Source organism: Bacillus rossius, chromosome 10 (genome assembly GCF_032445375.1).
Source record: "Bacillus rossius redtenbacheri isolate Brsri chromosome 10, Brsri_v3, whole genome shotgun sequence".
Classification (NCBI taxonomy): Eukaryota; Metazoa; Arthropoda; class Insecta; order Phasmatodea; family Bacillidae; genus Bacillus; species Bacillus rossius.
The window spans coordinates 21,380,746-21,400,924 of record NC_086337.1 but is presented as its reverse complement, the minus strand read 5'-3'; the positions used below and the strand labels follow the sequence as shown (position 1 = coordinate 21,400,924).

At 36.9% G+C, this 20,179-nt stretch overlaps 1 protein-coding gene across 4 annotated transcripts in view; it reads left to right on the top strand.

Annotated features, from left to right (window-relative positions):
* The window catches only part of LOC134535827 (adipocyte plasma membrane-associated protein Hemomucin-like), a 77,725-nt gene that overhangs the window by 51,263 nt on the left and 6,283 nt on the right, over positions 1 to 20,179 (top strand). For 2 of the 4 annotated variants that reach the window (XM_063375126.1, XM_063375125.1), the window contains exons 3-8: positions 1,335 to 1,540; positions 3,372 to 3,488; positions 8,438 to 8,606; positions 12,256 to 12,390; positions 13,254 to 13,527; positions 18,930 to 19,071. In XM_063375126.1, the coding sequence (XP_063231196.1) occupies positions 1,335 to 1,540; positions 3,372 to 3,488; positions 8,438 to 8,606; positions 12,256 to 12,390; positions 13,254 to 13,527; positions 18,930 to 19,071 (1,043 nt within the window). Of the gene's footprint in view, positions 1 to 1,334; positions 1,541 to 3,371; positions 3,489 to 8,437; positions 8,607 to 12,255; positions 12,391 to 13,253; positions 13,528 to 18,929; positions 19,141 to 20,179 lie in introns of all 4 variants that reach the window. The other 2 variants (XM_063375124.1, XM_063375123.1) reach the window with 1 other exon arrangement.

Here is a 20,179-nt window from a genome sequence, read left to right as displayed (position 1 = left end):
TTAGCCTCAAGACCTTATCAGTATTGCTGGCGCCTACCCCGATCTACCACCTCATTATGGGACCCTTTCCAGAAAACCTGTTGTCCAGTGGAGGCCTATCCAACCTCTCCTAGCTGTCCAGACTAGTAACCGGAGCTGTGTAGTTACTCACTGTGTCAGCTCGTCTCAGGCTGGGGAACCCTCCGAGCTTGCTCCAAGCGATTGGAGCACCACTGCTAAGTGCAAGACCTACATCAATCTGAACCTCAGCGGAGATCCATTCACTTTAAGGATCAGACCGCATTACTACTAATTTTTTAGTGGCGCTAGCAGGTTTCAGGCTGTTTACTTTGGCTAGAACTAACTGTCAGTGCCGTTGCCAGATATGCTATAGTACTTTGACATTCCTTGGTTCCTCCCCTGCCAAAGAGGTTTACAGCCAATGAAGGCCCGGGTGCCCTTGACCCTGCCAACGGCATTCTTAGTCCGCTCCTTTCCAAGGTAGCCTTTGGCTCTCTACGGTGAGACAGGCCTTTAGAACCCAATGGCCACCAGGGCTCAGTAGTCGAACCCCCCACAAAGGTTTCAATCGCATCTGCTATTGCCTGCAGATTCAGCCAATTCACCATTTCTGGCACCCATTCAGACAGCTGAGGATGCCTAAGGTAGGGATATGCCCGACATGGTGCTCGTAAACAGCTCCGATGCCTCAAGGAGGCAGGGGGTTGCCATGGGTTAAGAGAGGCTACATTCTTGCATCTTGCACCCTTTCAATGTGGCGTGTGAGGCCAAGTCGTAAAATACTCTTTTTAAAATTTCTCAATTTGGAAATAATTGTAAATGTGCATTAGTGTGAGTATAAAAATTGAATTTTATTGCTTTTTCAATTGGTGCTGCTTAATAAATAATGATTTTTTTTTTTTCTGAAAATTATTCACATCATGAATAGTAAAAAAAAATTTATAATCTTAAAATACTACAGAATGTTTAAAATTTAAAGCAATAACTTGAATTTAATTTGGCTCTTTGAGCCTAATACTCAAAGATTTGTACTTTTAGCCACCAGACTGCAGAACTGGAAACATGTGCGCGTGTAAACAGTTATAAAATTAGGTTGGAACAAACACTAGTGCACAAAAGAAGCTATAGTTACATCTTTTACACGCATGAGGTGGACTTTTACCTCTTACGTGCTGGCTTGTCCGTGTATCATCTCCCAGTCTCTAGTTGACAGGACTCGAGGTTTTAGTTGTTCTTGCTGCGTGACATGATGGTGGGCCAAGTTAATTTTAAAAGCTGTGGCACGACAGACCATGTTGAAACTTGCGGCGACGGCGGCACTGTGCTGCTTGCAGCGTGGCCCCGCCGATGCCCCTGGAAGGGCCGCTCGCCCCCAACACGCGGCTCGACGGGGCAGAGCACTTGTTCGAGGGGGAGATCAAGGGCCCCGAGAGCTTCGCGGTGCTCGGTGGAGCTCTGTACACCGGGGTGCACGGGGGCCACGTCGTGAAGATCCTGCCAGACAGGATCGTGCCCGTCGCCAAGTTCGGCAAGGACTGTTGTGAGTACGCCAGCGTTGTGTTCTAGCCGGACGACCACGTTTTCAGTAATATGGCATACAGATGTTCTTTAAGCTATAATTGAATTATTAACCAGCAATGAAATAAAATGTAAGAAACTGGGACGTACTTTTCCATGGAAAAATACAAATACCATATATAATCACATAAGTATGTATTCACGTGTGAGTTTGTTGGCAGCAAATTAAAAAAAAAAAAAAAAAAGAATTATTGATTGATGTATGTCACGCCTCATACATCAACCTGCAGATGAAATGTTTTAATTAACTTCCTTCTGGGTTACCACTGTCTTCAGTTCAAGTCAGGAATATGTAGTAAGAAGTTTGGAAACTGGCCAGTAAAATTTAGGTATTATGTAGTGAAATATGATTTTACAGGTTTCTTTATGTCAGGAAGGTGCTAAAAAACATGAGTCATGAATTGAAGAAAATGTGGTCAAAGTCAATGAAAAGTTGAGAATGTTCTTTAATTTTTGTTTAAATTTTTATAATAATAAATTTTTGTAGGATCAAAATGTTTTGATAATTATAGTATAATAAATGTTTTACTTTCAAACGTTCATGTGATATTCAATAAATTCTTTCATTCTAAAGCCTACTTTTTTTTTAATATGCTTGATTGATTTTTTTTTACCATGAGGGTAAATATAAAATTAGTTGCATATGCAGTATTTGCTACATTAGCATTGTTTAATTTGTTGTTATGACAATACACAGCATGGTAAAAAAAAGTTAAACAGCCTAATATGACCATTCAAATAAAAATAATAATAGTAAGTTACAGAATGATTTTTTATTGAAGAAAGAGGTAAGACATGTAAGACAAAAATTTAAGAAACTCTTGTTTTGTAACCTAAATTATTAATAATCATTTCTTAATTTTTTTTGTTAGTTTTGGTTTGATAAAGTATTTGAAGAAATATATGCCTTGATGTCATTGACTTTTTTCTGTCTCAGTGAGATTGAAGTGAGTTGGGGAACGTTCACATTTCTGATCAGGAATTTTGATAATAATGATTTCTCTAGTGAACTCTGTTATCTTGCGTTTGCTGACATACGGAAACATTAAGTAAAATAATGTACCGTACCTATCCACAACGACTTGCTTGCGAGAATGTCTGATATGCGATGGTGCGGAACTCTAAATACTTTAACGAGGTACATTCAAAGCCCTCAAGTGTACCTACGCTTCCTGAGACGTGTGAGTAATAGAAGTAAAATCTGCACACACACAGGTTTCCACAAGCATGGGCAGTGATAGTGAACAATGTTCAGAATATCAGGAGCTTTTTGAAATAAAAAAAAAATATTTCATTGCTTTAATGATATTCAAAAGAGTATTCTGTAATTTGATGATGTGGCAATTGATGTACACTTTTGATGTGTGTACAAATATTTTCCAGTTAACTATTCTCAAGTATTTGGGACATGAACTCTGTTCACTAAGCCCCACACAGTATGGTTATGGTTTGGCTGGAGGCTAAAGATTACATAAAGTATGGGAAGCAGGACTTTTAGGAGTGTTAGTTCTGCTGTGGACAGTGTGTGCTGTGGTATGTGTTTCCTGCCTTGTATCTGTCATTCTTCCCTTGCAAATGATATGTAGTATACTGTCGTGTACAATGCATGTACCATTTCCATATGCCACTGTTTTAAATCCACCCTTCCTGGGATATTGCAGTTATTCTGATAGTTTTTACTGACCAACTGAAGTGTTGTAGATCCGTATGGTTGACTATTTGTTTACTAGGGTCTTTATTTTAAATTGTATTTTAATGTGACTAATAGGAAACTTGAAAATTTATTTTTACAGATGGTTTTTGGGAAGAAGAGAAATGTGGGCGGCCTTTGGGTTTGAAGTCTGGCAAAGATGGTTTCTTGTATGTAGTGGATGCCTACTATGGTGTTTATAAGCTGAACACTACTACAGGTATTTCTGTGCACATTATTAGTTGTTATTATTAAACTCTGAAGTTCCAGGCATGACATCCTGTAAAATGTAGTTTCTAGCTAATTATTTTGTATTTTTGGAGTGGAACTTTTCCACAGCCGGAGGATAAATTGAGCGATGACTTGAGACAAGGTTTTAGGGTTTTATTGACGTGAACGTCTTTAAAATCACACCAAAACATACAGGTACCAGAACAAAAATTTGTACCATAACTAAAAGGCCTATATTATTGTCTTGCCTTAATAATTCCCTAACTATTAGTCTTAGACGTAAGTACGATGTAATTATTTAAAGTATGTAATCAGGTTGCTGATTCAACATTAAGTTTGCCTCATGAGCGGGCGGGTTGGCAGGGAAAGGGAACCACACTGATTGGTCAAAACAGGCACACACGCTCTTTTCCATTCAGTGTAGCCCACGACTCGGACGTGATAGCACGGATGCGTGTCTTTTTGTATAGAGTTTATTTAGGTGGATCAATTCAAGCCAAAAGGTATTTATTTTGAACATTATTTATAGTATAAATGTAAAGTAAGCCTATAAGAAAGTATTAAAATACAATATGTCAGCCTCAGCTTATCATTGGAAAGAGGAGGCTATGACATGAATCACCACGGGTACTCCAGTGTCCGGTGCCGAGTGAGTGAGACTGTTTCGGGAGCGTTGCAAAGCTGCCACGGGGCAGACTCTGTGAATGATGTCGACTCAGTGAGCACCTCTACTGCTGTTGTACCCATATTAATAGACATATCGAAGAATGAATTCCGCCTCAACTACGTTCTTACAGAACCGAAAACACTGGGCAATACCACTATGGATTGTACGTTCACCAGACACATTAATGGGTATTATGCCTTGTGTAACTTATTTTTACACCACAGGCCAAAGATAGCAAAACTGTCGTCAAATATTAATCAAAATAAATAATTATATACCATTCAGAGTCTGTTTTGTATTAAAAGTTTTAATATGCAGTCAAGGTCTTGTTTTCATTTCACACCACTACACTAAGAGCAATTTGTTGATGTAGATGTTTCACATTAAACCAACGGCCGTGGGTCCTGACACAGCACCACCCAATTTTGTTTTTAGTCCCGAATCATTTTTAAAACAGCTGATTTTGGTGTGATTGTTTATAATTTTTGTAAAAGCTGTTTTGCAATACTTAAAATTTATATTCATAATTTTTACTGTAAAATAATTTTTAATTATTTGGTCTAATACAGATAAATTCAGAATAATAAAAATTAAATTAGCGAGCATTTATGGTTTGCAATTGATTCAATAAGAAATGCACAATAAAACATATTGAATTAATTTTTCTGATCCAAGTACACTTTGGTACAATTTTTTGTCCAGAAACAACAACATTCCTTGAATTTCAAACATTAAAAAGATTCCTTTTTTATGATTTGAATTAAGTTTAGGTTAAATCCTTCTTAATTCCGTGATATAACTTGCATTTCGGTGCTATATGGTGTATTAACTTCCATTACAGTGTTATGCAGTCTTTTAGCATGCTTTTCAGTGTTACGTCGGTTTTATCGCAATCCACAGTGTAATCTTGTCCCTAGCAGTGACGTTGTTACAGGGTAACGAAAGTACATATGTGTCTCAGAGGTAACAAAAATTGCTAGACGGTTGGTGGTGTGGGTTGGGGGGGGGGGGGGGGAGGTTTGTGAAAGGAAGATATTGGAACAGGGGAGGGGATGGAGAGCAATGAATAAAGGAACAATAAATAAAGGCAAATGTAAAACTCTACAGGTTTTTCATTATTGTGTTTGTTACAACTGTGAACCTCCATTGTATACTTTATTGTTTTGTTTTATTGTTCAAGTAAATATTTTAAAGAAGAGTAATACTTTACTACAAATAGTAGTTATTTTAAACTAAACTAAACTATGCCAAGCAGTTGTATGTATATCATGGAGGTTGCTGGTTGTAGTAAGCAATGACAGCAAGGGCGTCGCCAGCCGATGGCCTAGCCCGGGGGGGGGGGGAAGTTGTGGTAAAAGTATGTATTTTTTTTAATCTCTAGGGCTTTAGGGGGGGCAACTAGCCCCCCTCCTACCCCCCTCCCCCCTGGCGACGCCCTTGAATGACAGTAAATATAATAAAGTATGATTATGTCAGTTTTTCATATTGTGAATACTTATTTGAAAATGATTCTCCCATGCCCAGCAAATTTTATCAGGTTATGGGCTCAGTTAAATTGTGTAAACAGTTGGTTTGATTAGCAGCAAAATATATATTTTGTAAAAGGTGTTTATGAGTGGTTTTGTTGTTATGTTAGGTTAGTTACAATTATAATACTGCTGGTGTGAACAATTGGTTAGGTTAGATTAGTTATAATGTGTAACAACATTTTTTTTGGGACATGCAGTACTCAAAAGTACTATTTTTTTACTCTGTAAAATTGCCAAATCTTCTAGAGTTTGGACCCAAATTAGACATAAGTAAGTTTTTTTAAGGTAAAATTTATTTACAGGTGGTAGGGTAATTCAAGGTGATGACATTATCAGATTGTAATTAAAGTGTGTAGTGGAGCATTCAATGACATTATTTCATTATAGTGCACTTGCATATTTGCAGACTTGTATATGCATAGTTACCCACTCAACATATGTGCTCACTCGTATACTTGTTCACTTACACACATTCTTATAAATTCTCTTACCTCTATATTTTGCAACCATGCACCCATGTGGTTTTATTTAATCATATATCATACATGTAACTTGCAGAAAATTATTTTATTAATTATTTATTTAATACTTAACATGAAAATACACGACGGGTAGGATAATGTACATAATTATTGCTAAAGTGCATTAAATTGATTCAAACAAACTGACATTTTACCGAACCTTTCAGCGTCCAACTTCCTTAACAATCCATTTATATTATTTTGTCTAAGAATATATTTTAATTTAAGTTTACTACTAGCATAGAATATACATCATCAAAGTCATAACAAATAACAGGTTACATTAAAAAAATATGTTACAATGTAAAGTATAAATTATTTAAAAGAAATATTTTAAGTGTTAGGACCACTTAAAATGACACATACCGTTCATTGAAATTAACATTAATGTTAAAACTGCCAACAAAAAAAAAAGCAGGAGCTTCATTTAAAAATTTGCATTGCCAATTTATTTTATTTTTCACCTCTTAAACGTGTCCAGTAATACTTAACAACTGTTCCACTGAGGCTGGTTAGAATACAGTGGTATGGTAAAAGAAGTGAGTTTAACTTTTCTTAAATTAAGTTATGGTTTCATTACTTTTCTTTTTTTAAAAAGTTAATTTAAAAGTTGATTGATTTTAAAATTAGTGGGTTAAGTTAAATTTATAGCTAAAAATTACCTGTTGAATAAACTGTTAACTGGTTAACAAGTTATTAGGCCTACATACCCAAGTCAGCCTGGAAATGTTAAAATTGTATTTCAAGCATTTTAGCTGGTTATATACAGTGGAATCTCATAACAAAAACATATCTTCATATCCCTTCAAAGTCATACATTTAATAAGAACTTTTTTCAGGTACATTACAATGAGATTTTATTGTAAGATAAAGTTCAGGATAATAAACTTTATGCTGTTATCATTCTCAAACAATTGCTGTTTGTGAAATTATTCAAAATTTAAATACTGAAAGAAAGAGTAATTAATTATTTATTATATTTACATCTATATTTTAAGGTATCATTTTTTTTATTAATAATTCATTTTCACTGCTATTGTAGCATATAATACTCAATTCAAATTTCTTTTTAACTTTTAATAGAGGCTGTTCCTATGTCAATGAACAATCTATCTCCTTTACTGTGTCATTATTTTTTACAATAGAATCTATTAAATACCCAAGTATTTTCATGTGTGAAATAATGTGAATGTTTCGCAAGTGGGAAACATGGCAGATGTTGCCGTTGCGTGTGGTTTTCCCTGGGGCACTCCCGTTTTCACCACTCATTCAGTACATCAGTGTTCCATCAGCATCCTATCAGCTTCCATAATTTCTGATGACCTCGATGTTGGACAAAACAGTAAACACAGCCATTTCATCTCATTTATTTAGGGGGTCCGCATTGTCAGGGGTGTATCTGTGAAAGTGAGGCGGGATCATAAGTGTGATGATCGCTGGTATTTATAACACAGTATCGCCTCTAAGCGCAAGGCTCCTCCTAACTGGAGTGCAGTCTTCTTGTCGTGCATAGGAGAACTAAAAAAATTTAAGTGGTGACCGTAACATTATATGGTGGATAATTTAAGATAAATGTGTAATGCAAGTTCTTTAAGTGTTTTCAAGAATCTGTAACAGTGTGTTTTATGCCTAAAAATTACACCTTGAAAACATGCCTTTTAGCCATTTCAACTCTTCCAAAGATAACAATTCAAAAACTTAATCCGGAAACAAATTACTTATCGGCCCCCGGCGAATTCTTAAGTGTTCTTCGTGAACACACCCCCCCCCCCCCCCCTTCCCCACGGGAATATCTCGAGTAGTTGTTTTCCCTGAAGCTCTGCACACCGCGTGTGTGCCTAGGCAGGCAGGGCCCTTCAGACTGGTGTGACGTGCCAAACAAGAGGCGTAGCCGGGGGGGGGGGGGGGGGCAGGTTTGAACCCCTAACCCCCAACTTCCCCCCCCCCCCCCAGCACCAAATCTTTAATTAATTTCTTATTCATCACTCAAACAAATTTCATATTAAAATTAATAAAATTTTTACCATAACAATATTTAAATTTAAGAACCGAAAACTGCTAAAATAGCACTATTTTACACCTTAAAATCCAAATTTTCCCGGGGGAGGACCCCCGGACGCCGCGCTTTAATATGTGGGGGGGGGGGGGGGGGGTTATGCTTCTTAACACACCACATACACAAATCCTGTCTACGCCACCGGTGCCGAACGTTGCGTGCCAGGCAAGTCGACGCTGCTGGTGTCCAAGCGCGTGGCAGTCGACGGTAGGAAGCCTCAGCTGCCCAACAGCGTGGACGTGGCCAGCGACGGGACGCTCTACTGGACCGACTCCAGCAGCGACTACTTGCTTCAGGATGGAGTGTACACGCTTCTGACCGACGGCACCGGCAGGTCAGCAGAGTTGTTAGGAGTGATCGTGTTCACACAGACCTCCAGAGGTCATGCGTTATTGGTGACATGATTTTTGCATCATAGATGTTGGGTGAGTTTTAAAATGGGTGACAGCAAAATTGTAAGGAAAATTGTAAAAATTCCACTAATATTACTACAGAAAAATATAATTAAAATAGTGTGAGAAAAAATATTAAAATTAATAAGTGTTTAGAAACATGTATGTAGAAAGTATAAAAAATAATTTCAAATATATTTTTTATATTTTTAATTCAGTATAACTTAGTAATATTAAAAGGCTTGAATACAATATTAGAATAATTTAATAATAAAAGCAAAATACAGTACATATTGAAGCCATATATTTAAATCAAGGTGAGTCTCATGAATTCAAAAGTTAATAATAATAATAATAATAATAATAATAATAATAATAATAATAATAATAATAATAATAATAATAATAATAATCTTAACATAAAACAAAATACATAGATATATCATCTCTACTTTTGTAATAAATTACCAAATTTATTTTTTGACCATACACGATAATTAGGGATTACAATCCGACACCAATTTCAATCCGGTCAGATCCGGCTGGATCCCCTTTAATCCGGCCAGATCGGTCACATCAAAACAATTTTTCTATTCCAAAATCAACTGTATAAAAGTGAGTGTTAAGTAAGTGTAAGTAATTGTGTTAAGTGAGTGTAATCATAAAGTTAATAAAAAAGAATGTTTATTTCTTGGGAAATTAACTTTATTTACTCTGTTATAATACTTAAATTAAACAATAATTACGAATAAAACAAGCTGAAGTTGTAGCCAGGGTATGATGGCAGCATTATATTGTGTGGCACGCCAGTAGTTATCTTCATGTGCAAAGCTGAAAAATACTGCAGTTTCTACAGCATTTACAGATCGTCTGCACTAGAGTTCAGTACAAATTGTCAAATTTGATTTGTACGAGTGGTTGCAATTGGTTCAAGACTCCATTAGATGCTTTGTGACGGTTATGGTTGGATTTCGACTTCATCCGTGAAGTATTTTCTGTGCCCATTTTTTTGTTTATTTCTTTAAAACGTATGTATGTACGAGTTTTTACAAAATATTCAATGACTTCTGAAAAATTCTATGCATCTGTATAAAACTTTGCCTGTAACTTTCTTAAAGATTTGTGTTCAACTATAATAAAAAAAACAAAATAAAAAACACACACGCTATGAAATTCCATAAAAATATTTTCAGAGAGTTTTACTGCATTCATAAAATGTTGACTTGAAAGCATTATCTGTCTATGTGAATCAAATTCAGTCAATATTTCTCCCTTCTCGTTACTCATCTGTGTAGAAACACAAATGATTAGAATTCTTAGCTCTAAAATGATGCGCTACAAATCAAGCAAGACATGTCACGCATTCGTTTGTTAGTGTATCCGTGAACTCATTCATCTCCCTATTAAAAGATAAATGTGTAGTTAAATCAAGAGAAGACACATTGGAATCAGGAACTTCCGTTCCTCTACCCTCAACAGTGGCGTGTAAGAGCTGTGCAGTCATGCAGCTCTCGGTATCAGTTTCCTTGTTGAGTTCTGTGATTTTATTCATTGCAGTCCTCTTGAGATGAATGTTTTCCTAATACATGTGATCTCAGACAGTACATCCAATGGCGTAGGATGACCTTGTGTATGACTTATGCCTCGAATAAAATAAATTTTCTAAAATATCTTATTTAATTTTACACGTCAATAAGTAACTGACACTATTTTTCTTTCAAATCTAAAAACAAATTTTAAGAAATATTCTTTGTAAGAATGCCATTTTAAAAAATTAGTTTGGATTTGCAACTAGCTGCCGAAATTGTTTCTACCACTTCGTCAACATGTTTCAAAAACTATGTTTTGTTCATTTTCGTGCACTCCATAAGCACATTTACCTTTCTCTTTATTGTAGGGATGACTTGAATTAAATATGTCAAACCAATTATTGTAGTGATTGGGACATCCATACACAGCACAATTTGGCATTTTACGTACATATAGCACTCACGATTATGCACCAACAATAGCAAAGGTTCGCGCGAGACGTAAATAAAATTGGTAGCGCTTGGGGAAAAGAGCGCAGGCTACAACCAAGGTGACATAGTGAGGAAGCGAGTGGAGGGAAAAAATCTGCACACGGTTTCACCTGCCCTTCTTTCCACTATGGATGGGGCAGGCCGTAGGCGGGTATTATTTTACCGAATCCCGTAGACGTCTGATAATTCCAGATCCGGTATTCCGGACTGCAATCCCTAAAGATAATCAAGATTATGTTTAGCTGTTAGATCATGTTTGAGAAAAGTGTATGTTAAGTGCAGCTGAAGTATGTCATTCAAATTCTTACTCATCCTATTGATGTGAGGGGAGACGTGCATTGGTTAAACAAGGCGCCACTGTGTGAATGGGCACAGGCACCCAGCTGAGACTGTACTACAGGCCGTGATGTGATCCGCGTGGGTGCTAGGCTCGATTCCTCCCCTAGTATCGCTCTTAGGGGCAGGTATGCTACTTACAAATGATAGCAGTTATTCTCTGATGGGCTCTTACTAGTAGTCCAGGCACCTCAGTCCTACTATGTACACTCATGTGGTCGAGTAAGATACTGAGATTTGGTATGAGCCGATTTATTAACATAGTTAATCCACGTGTTAATTGTCCAAAAACACCAATAAAAATAATAAAACTGCTTAAAACGCCAATAGAAGAAAATCAGTTTATGTGCAGGCCAGGATACCTTGTAGCCTGGTCTAGAAATAGTTAGTCTTTTTAATTAAAAAAATAATAATAATTGCGATAGAATTAAAATTCTTAGGTGAAACGGTCCATCACTCGGAGCAGGCCTCAAAGAAACAGAACAATGTTTAAAATTCCTACATGAACCGTGGGTGCTAACAGATCAGTTATGCAAGAAGGTTGAAGTTGACGAGGCATGGAGGCAGCTTCGTGCTCCGAGTGGCAATGATGGTGGAGTGACAGGGGTCAAGAAGGCATGGCTGCACGGGAAGGAGATTTCTCACCCTTGTTAACCATAAGGTCATATTTAAAACCCGACATTTACCAATTAAAAACCTTGTTAACTTAAAAACATTGATGCTAAAACCACAATAATTATTACCTTGGTAAATATTAAAATAAAAGAGTTGATCTTTAGATTTAAACCATCTAGGCGGGGTGCGTTCATGGATGTGAGCACATAGTGCTGTCTGTCGTTATTTTGTTCCTGAAAAAATAACTAAAAATAATAATAAAGGGGGGGCGTGGCACTGATTCTATATCTGCTGCTCTGGCGCCAAAAATACACGCACACACGCATACACTCTCTCTCTCTCTCTTTGCAGGAGGTTAAATTTGTGGCAGATATAGTGTGTGTTGGTGGGCTGTGATAGGTTGGGGCGGGGAGTGGAGCAAGGCACATTGGGCTTAAGGGAGGGTGTATATGTATTATGCAATTAAAGTGTTTTAGAATAAAAACTACTATTTAAAGAAATGTGTAAACAAAACCTACCTTGCTTTTTTTTTTGTTTCACTTTTTGTGCAGCTTGGAAGTTAACTTAAATAATTTATTGTGAGTTGGCTTCCTGACATTGTTTGACATTTTTATTTCAGGTTGTTTCAATACAATCCAAAAACCAATTCGAGCAAAGTGCTGATAGACAAGTTACAGTTTGCCAATGGAGTTATTTTGTCGCAAGAGGAGGATTTTGTTCTGGTTGCTGAAACTGGCAGGAGTCGGGTTCACAGGTTGGTTTCAAAACTTTTGTTTTCTGACAAGAAAATAATTCTTTTCATAAATAATCACTTTTCGGACTGTAACTGTGTTTTCTTGTTACAGATTGATACCTTAAGTGATAATTTGTGACTAGTGTTTATGTATGCCACAAGTATAATTTAATATATTACATCACTTATAGTGTCCATCATAAGATTTCCAGCTCAAAGTTGACATAATTGAGAAAAATTTAGAAAAACCTTTGCAAAATTTTGGAATTAGAGAGCTGTTTTGGCATCTGTTCAACTTGATGAGTTGTGTTATAGTTGTAATCTTGTTTAAAGATAATACAGTAGAGCAGCGATTCCCAACAGGTGTTCGATGGAACCCCGGGGGTGCCGTGGCAGGGTCACGTGGTTCCGTGAGTCAGGACAAATGTCATATAAAGCAGGCACAATTATTATCAAATAACTTCCTTTGAAGGAGTTGGGGTTCCGCCAAAAGAAAAGTCGATAATAGGGTTCCCTGCCCAAAAAAAAATTTGGGAACTGCTGCAGTAGAGTCCCGCTTATCTGAACTAATTGGGGTCGAGATCTGTTTGGATTAACACAATTTTTTTTGTATTATCCAAATATTTGCTATATTGCAACAGCGTGTAGTAAGGAACACCTCTACAAGAATTTAGTTATGTAACACAGCCTGTAATGTTTTACAACCATGAAATCACTGAACATGTTAATAATTGGGTCAAGACTACAAAAATATTTTTTTTTTAAAATACAAATAATCTAATTCTTCCTAAACTCGTTTGGATTACCGTAATTTTTCAAATTATTGGGGTTTGGATTAGCGGTACTGCACTGAAGTTCTTAAAGGCAGTACAAACATTTTCCAGGTATCACCTGAAGGGTCCGAAGAAAGGCCAGCGAGACATATTTCTGGATGGCTTGCCAGGCTTGCCGGACAACCTGAAGCCCAACGGACACGGGGGCTTCCTCGTACCTCTCGTAGCCAGTCGAGATGTCAACAACTCTGTGCTGAGCCAAGCTCTCGGGCCATATCCGCTGCTCAGGAAGTTCTCTGCCCGGCTGCTCGCACTTCTGGACCTCGTCTTCCACAAGATTAACCATGTTTTCCCCAATTACTTTGCACAGCGAGCATTGCACTGGGTGAGTTACGAAAGGTGAAGAAGTTTGGTGAGGTGTGTGTGTGTGTTGTTAATGCTGGTTCCAGCCGTCAGCCGGGTTGACAGAGCACAATTTTACCATCTTCGCTTTCCCCACCTTGTTCTTGAGAGGAACCCGTGCTTGTATGCCAGTGGTGTATAGATGGTAGGTAGCAAATATTTACACCTATTACTCACTTAGTAGTATGACTAATGTGTTCCTAAAAATGTTTGTGTTATTTGAAATTGCGTATTCTAAATCATAAACCTCCATAAATAGAAAGGCTAGTTTACTTAATGTGTTCTAAAATGTGTAGGGAAATGTTATTTACATTTGTATATAAATATACATATAGAGTAACACTCAATGATAAAGAGCGAAACAAGTGCTTTGTGTATAAACACTTTTATTTTTAAACTTTCTTTGAAACAAACATAAATTTTCATCATGTACAGTCGTACTCATCAACAAAATCACCTTCTGTGAAACACAAGATTACACTTAATTATTCAGCTGCAAATACAAGATAAATTACAAATTCTTTAAAAAAACCTCAGCTTTAAATATTACGATTATAATATTTTTTTGAAAATATAAATAAGGTCTTTGTTTTCAAAATTACTTTGCAACACATATGCTGAACATTTAATTTAATTACATTTCTGCTCATTTGACTTTCATTAATACAGAACTTGGTATTTAAAAATTAATTTATTTTATCACAAAAAATTTATAACATTAAAATTTAACATTTATTTGTTATACCTAACCATGAATTATTTTCAGTTCAAGCGCCACTAAAGTTCCAGTTTCAAAATATTATGACATCACTTCTAAGAAAATTATTTTCTATTTATTCAGGTTTTCTCTTTGGTAATAATGTCTCACCAGGCGTTTTAAACAAAAGTCACTCGTCTTTTGTTTCTTCTTCACTGCTGTGGAGCTACGCGGATATCTAATTCCTCACAGCGAGCTGAGCACTCGCTGTCGGCCGGTACTCGTTCCGGGACGTTCTCGTTGGCTTGGTCCCACTCGTTGCTGCGGCACACCCGGGCGTCTGCCCCTAGGTGCTCGTGCTGCGCCTCGCTGCCGACTCACTCCACAATCTCGAGGACGGCGAGTATAACTCGCAGCTGCACACTCTCCAATAATTTGTATTAATTAACTTGTTCAAATTGCCAGTGTTCCACAAACCAGCGAACACACCTGCTCGGCAAAACAGTCAGTTCATTTGTAGCTCATACTATGCCACCCACACCTCGTGCTTGCCAATCTTAACATACATAATCGCCTTAAAGTTTGAAGTTCACATAGACCAGACTTCGCTCGTGAACAGAGACCTGTAGCAGTCCCTTAGTTCGCTTACAAACTCGGTTTCAGTTTCCTTGGCTTCTTAGTTGCCAAGTTTCAAAAGTCTCAGTCGTACTGCACTATTATCTCGTTCACGTCATTCGTATTACTCGTTACTCGTTACCCCTACACTTTGGCGTACTCGCTCCTGCTGCTGCACTCGTACACGGCGGAGATGGCTAAGTCATTGAAGTTGGACTAAAATCGTCTTACCAGATAACGACGGCTAAGTCCGATGAAGTCTTGGACGCCTCTCTGTCGAGCAGCATGATGTTGCAGGTCCACGATCGGGCGCCGGCCGGTACGGTGTGAAGGCAGCTTCTTGCAGTCAGGTGCTGCGTGGCTCGTAGAGTTCTGCCTGCCGACTCATTGCTGTGTGTGGCCAGGGTTCCTCGTTTATACCCGTTGGCTTCGTAACAGTCTACTGTAGTCACCACTTGGACATGTGGCCATGATGTAATGGGCTGCGCAGGCAGCCAACTTCTGAAAGTGACAATGACCCCGCACGGCGATGGTTAAGTCGATGAGTGGCCCGCCACCAGGGGGCAATGGCAGGCGGAAATACTCGGCACACACCTAGTTGCTTACACAGAACTTTTTACAATACATTACATGCGTAACACTACCATCGAATACTTTGTATGACAAATACGACACCACGTAACGGAAGATAGGTGGTTGTGTACTTATCGTCAGTCGGCTGGTTGGCTTGCCCGCTCGGGCGTGTTCTTGAACTCACATCGCGTACCTTTCCACGAACTTTCCAAACTAACCGTTACTGGCAGTGAAACGTATATTACTGTCCGGATATTTATATTTTAATTTTTCAAAAATTAAAGTGTTCATTTGCAACTCACAGCTTAGTTCACATCAATCCTGTTTTAAAGAGTTATAATTTAGATATTTTTTAAGGATGGCTCCCGAAATGCTGTTTTTCTCTGGAGGGCCATTTCATAACTCCCCTCCCACCTCAATAAGGCCCCTCTTTGAAATGTAGGACCTTGCAATATAAGTAAATGGCTCAGGGCCTCCCCCCCTCCCCTTCAAAGATTATCACCACACAAGATGACCCCCTGTTTTTTATTATTTGGGCAGAAAAAGATAATTGCCTGAGCTTTCACATGAACATCACCTGCATAGTTACTACCCATGGGATGGAGAAAAAGTGGTAAGGAGGGCGAGCTGGCGTTCGGATCTGCTGTGTATTATTTAGCCTAAAACATTTCTGAGCATGTCAGGATATTTTGTTTTATGTTTTCCACCAGATCTATATAAATTTTTCTTTTCTGCTCCTTGTTTTGAACGAAACCAAAATCAAGCAGGCACTGCTTACGAGTGAAGTCTGTGCACTGCATACCACATTTATATTCTCTCAAATGTAGAGTAAACAAAATAATAATTTGGATTGAAGAGGCCTGAAAACTGTCAACCTTCCTGTAAAACGAAAACAGGTTTGCCCATAGCCGGCGTTTAGTTATGGCCCTAGGCAGGAATAGGGGGTGAGAAGTGAGCATAGCCCTCTCTCTGCTCCCCTCCTGCCCCCTCTCAGCCTATCAGCCTAGCAATAAAGCAGGACAGGAAGCAGGCACAGAAGTACTGGCAAAACCAGTGTCTTATTGCGTACGTGCCAGTAACCTGAGATGCGTTACACAAACACTTCCCTTGTTATCTTCCAAGCAGCTTCGAGAAAATTATGTAACCAATAACAGATAATATCGAATTTATTTTACCGATAGCCGATAACTGAAAAAAGTACCAATAATCAATACTCTTATCGGATATTGGGCCATCACTATCAGCTACAGTTGGTTCACCTTGAACTGAACATTATGGAAATTTTTATGGCAAAATTAAGTTGAATAAGGGAGGATAAGCATGTGTTAAGACAAGGTTGGTTACTGATTAGTAAGTTGTAATAAATTGACAGAATTGCGAGAAAGCTGTCAAGAGACAACAGGTAACTGTTACAAGTCTATATTTTTGTAATTATTTTCATGCTGAAAAGAGAATCTAACTGTACCTTTACGAAGAGTATAGTCAATGGAATGATTCCTTTTATCTAATCTTAACTCAAACTTCATAGAGGGTCTGTAATAAAATTTTACCTGTCTATTGCAAGTAAAGATTGTAATCAAAATAACAACTATTTTCATTAAAGAACTGTTACACCTATGACTGTATCCACAGTCAGAAATACTCAGTGAAAATTCAGTTATTTTGAAAAAAATGTCACAAGTTATGGCTTAGTAAAAAATCACCTGAGTTAGTTCTGTTATGAGTGCCATCCAATATCTAGGCTTTACTCTTTAATACTGCATTGAATTTACTTGACTTTAATTCAAATAATTAATAAACAAATTCTGAGAACTGTCAGTCATAATTTGTGTAAGTCAAAGAGATACACCATTTCTCAGAATGTAAAAATACTGACTTTTCAGAGAGATTCTGCACAAACATCAATTACACCATCGCTACAAATAGAAATCTAAACAGAAACAGAATTTTCATTCATGTTATTCCAAATTGAGTTGCCTTCAGGTTGGTAAATAGTATTAATAATATTAAAAGAAATCTCAAGAGAATTATTACATTTAACATAGGCAACTTGTTAACTCAAAATAATCCTTTCAAGAAAACCCACAGCTAGTTCAGCTCAGAGAATAAAAAATAATTGAGTCTCTAATTTATATAAGGACATCTGGGGAAAAGCAAAGTTAATGTTTAAAAAATTGTTAGAAGTAGTATCCTCTGTGAAAGAAGCAAAAAGATAAGTTAAATTGAACTTCGCCACCTACTGCACGTATAGGAAGCGGAAAAAACATACATTTGGGATACAATGATCCCTAGTACATAAAAACACACTCTTAATAACTAACATGTACCTGATTTACAAAACCAAACTGCTTTCAACTGCTTCAGTAATGTCCTCTTAGTTACTCAACCAACTTCGTAATGCAGGTGTAGTATTCTACTAACAGCACCATTTGTTCATCACTCTAGTTTCTGAAGCTGGTCCTTTTGAAGAATATTGCAAACTTACTGCCGATTTTCTTCATCGGACGCTGCGAAGCCCAGCAGACGACTCGTACCGTTTATTTGAAATGCAAAATAATAGCAGTTGCACTTGGCGACTCTTCATATGACTTTTCACGTGGATATAGTCTTTATTTTCTTAATTGACGACGTATAACTCTTGCAGCACAAAAGTCTTGTCCAACTTGACGCAAAAAACGTGGTAATGCTTCAATTAACGGCTACGTATTTCACAGTTTGTAGCTTTAAAATCTCAACTACACAAGTTTATGATGCTTTTCGTTTTTCTTTTACATTACTTGAGTTATTGTCTTAGTGTATTCAAGTCTTTGTAATTACATAATAAAATATTATTTTTCTTTATTTTGCATTAAGAAATTAATTTTTTTATTTTAAAATATAATATCTGTACAGATACTAGTATTTTCCACAATTCTAAAGTAGTAATTCTAATTACCTTAGAAATTTGGGAGCACAAAGTGCCTGTGATGTTGTCAGGTGATGGATCATGGTGTACTTTGTGTTTTTCAGCTACACAGCCAATCCATTTCAAGTGTGCCATAGTGCAAAGGGATAAACATGTCCTTGTAGTGGATGAAGTATAAGTCACTGATGTGCAAGGGTCAATACCCACCATCATTGACCCATCCATGATCTCTAAACATGCACATCAAGTTTCTATTGTGTACAAACACAAGGTCTCGTGACCTTTTACTTTAATGTGCACGTGTCATTGATTGGCACAAAGATTGGGACTTTCTGCATCATTTTCTTTCTTTGGTGCTACTCAACTTCGAATCAGGAGCTATTTTTTGTTAAAACATTTATTATTACATTCATGAATTATTTTTATTAATTTGATACTAATATTAATATAATATAAACCAAAGTATGTTTTAGGTTTCTCTTGTGTTTGATCTAACCTTCTGTGCTTATTTTTCATGGCTTAATTTTAATTTTGTCATGAGTTTAAGATGTAATAGATGTTATGTTTTAATTCTTTTTTATGTTTATGTTTGTAGGTTGGGCATTTTGAGAGCATTGTACCACTGACTCCATCGCGGGTGATAGTGCTGGATGTGAATTCTAGTGGTCAGATCACAGGCAGCTTGCATTGTCAGGATGGAACGCTCACGGGGATCAGCGATATCGAAGTTTATAATGGTTATTATTACCTTGGCTCTCCTTTTAACTCGTACATTGGCCGTGTACGGATCCAGTAATGAAGTTGTGGTGAGTGTTTGCACCTGTCACCAGCAGTAGTTGTTTATGGGACAGTGTGAATCATGAAGTAGCCGTAACTATGGGAGTTAAAAATTTTCTCCATCTTATCTTTATTATTTTATTTGGAAACTTTATGTAGCATTTATTTTCTTATGATATTATTAATGGAAAAGTAATCATTTTATTTCATTGGTATTCTTGTAGCGTATTCTGTCTTATGCATTAGTTGGGCCGGTGTATGAGCTTTGGTCTGCCTCCTATAAATAGTTGTTAGATTCCTACTGATTTCCCTCCTGCACTTTTGCATGTCATGTAGAAACATGGCAGATGTTTCCATTGGCCAGTGGGCTTCCTGGAAGCACTTGTGGACCCCAGTGAAGCATTTCATGAGGGTATAATTCCATGTCCATAGGATTTAAAGGACAATGTTTCAATTGTGATTAGGAGATACAAATGTAAACATAATGTTCAAATTTTTAGTACCAGGAACACTATTATTAAGCTTCTGTGGATATATATTTTTATGTAAATCAAATAAAAAATTTAATATAAAATTTTTTGTGAAAATAGAATATTTTTAAAATAAAATTTAAACATAAGTGAATCTATGTTTACAAACACTTAAAAGAGTTTAAGGAAATTTGCTGCACAACCCTTTTTAATGAAAAAATTTATACATATAAATAATAAACACATATAGTTTTTTTATATATAAAAAGCATGTAAATACTATGTTGCAGAAAGCAAATCAAAATTTCTGAATAATTATTCATGGTTTCATATATGTTAAACTCTTTGATTTAAATTATATTAAATTTAATTAATAATGAGTCATACTTGCTGTATCTACCAGTAATGATATATTTAAAAAAAATTAATTTTGAATAGAACATAATATTAATCAATTTGAATTGGAAATATTTAAGTACTTGCAGACTCCTAGTAATGATGAAAGATTAGTGTTGCCATGCTGACAGAATCCATTGCTCCATCACACACATGCTTGCCTGAAAACTTCAAAGCATTGTACTCGGGAACAGCTTCTATT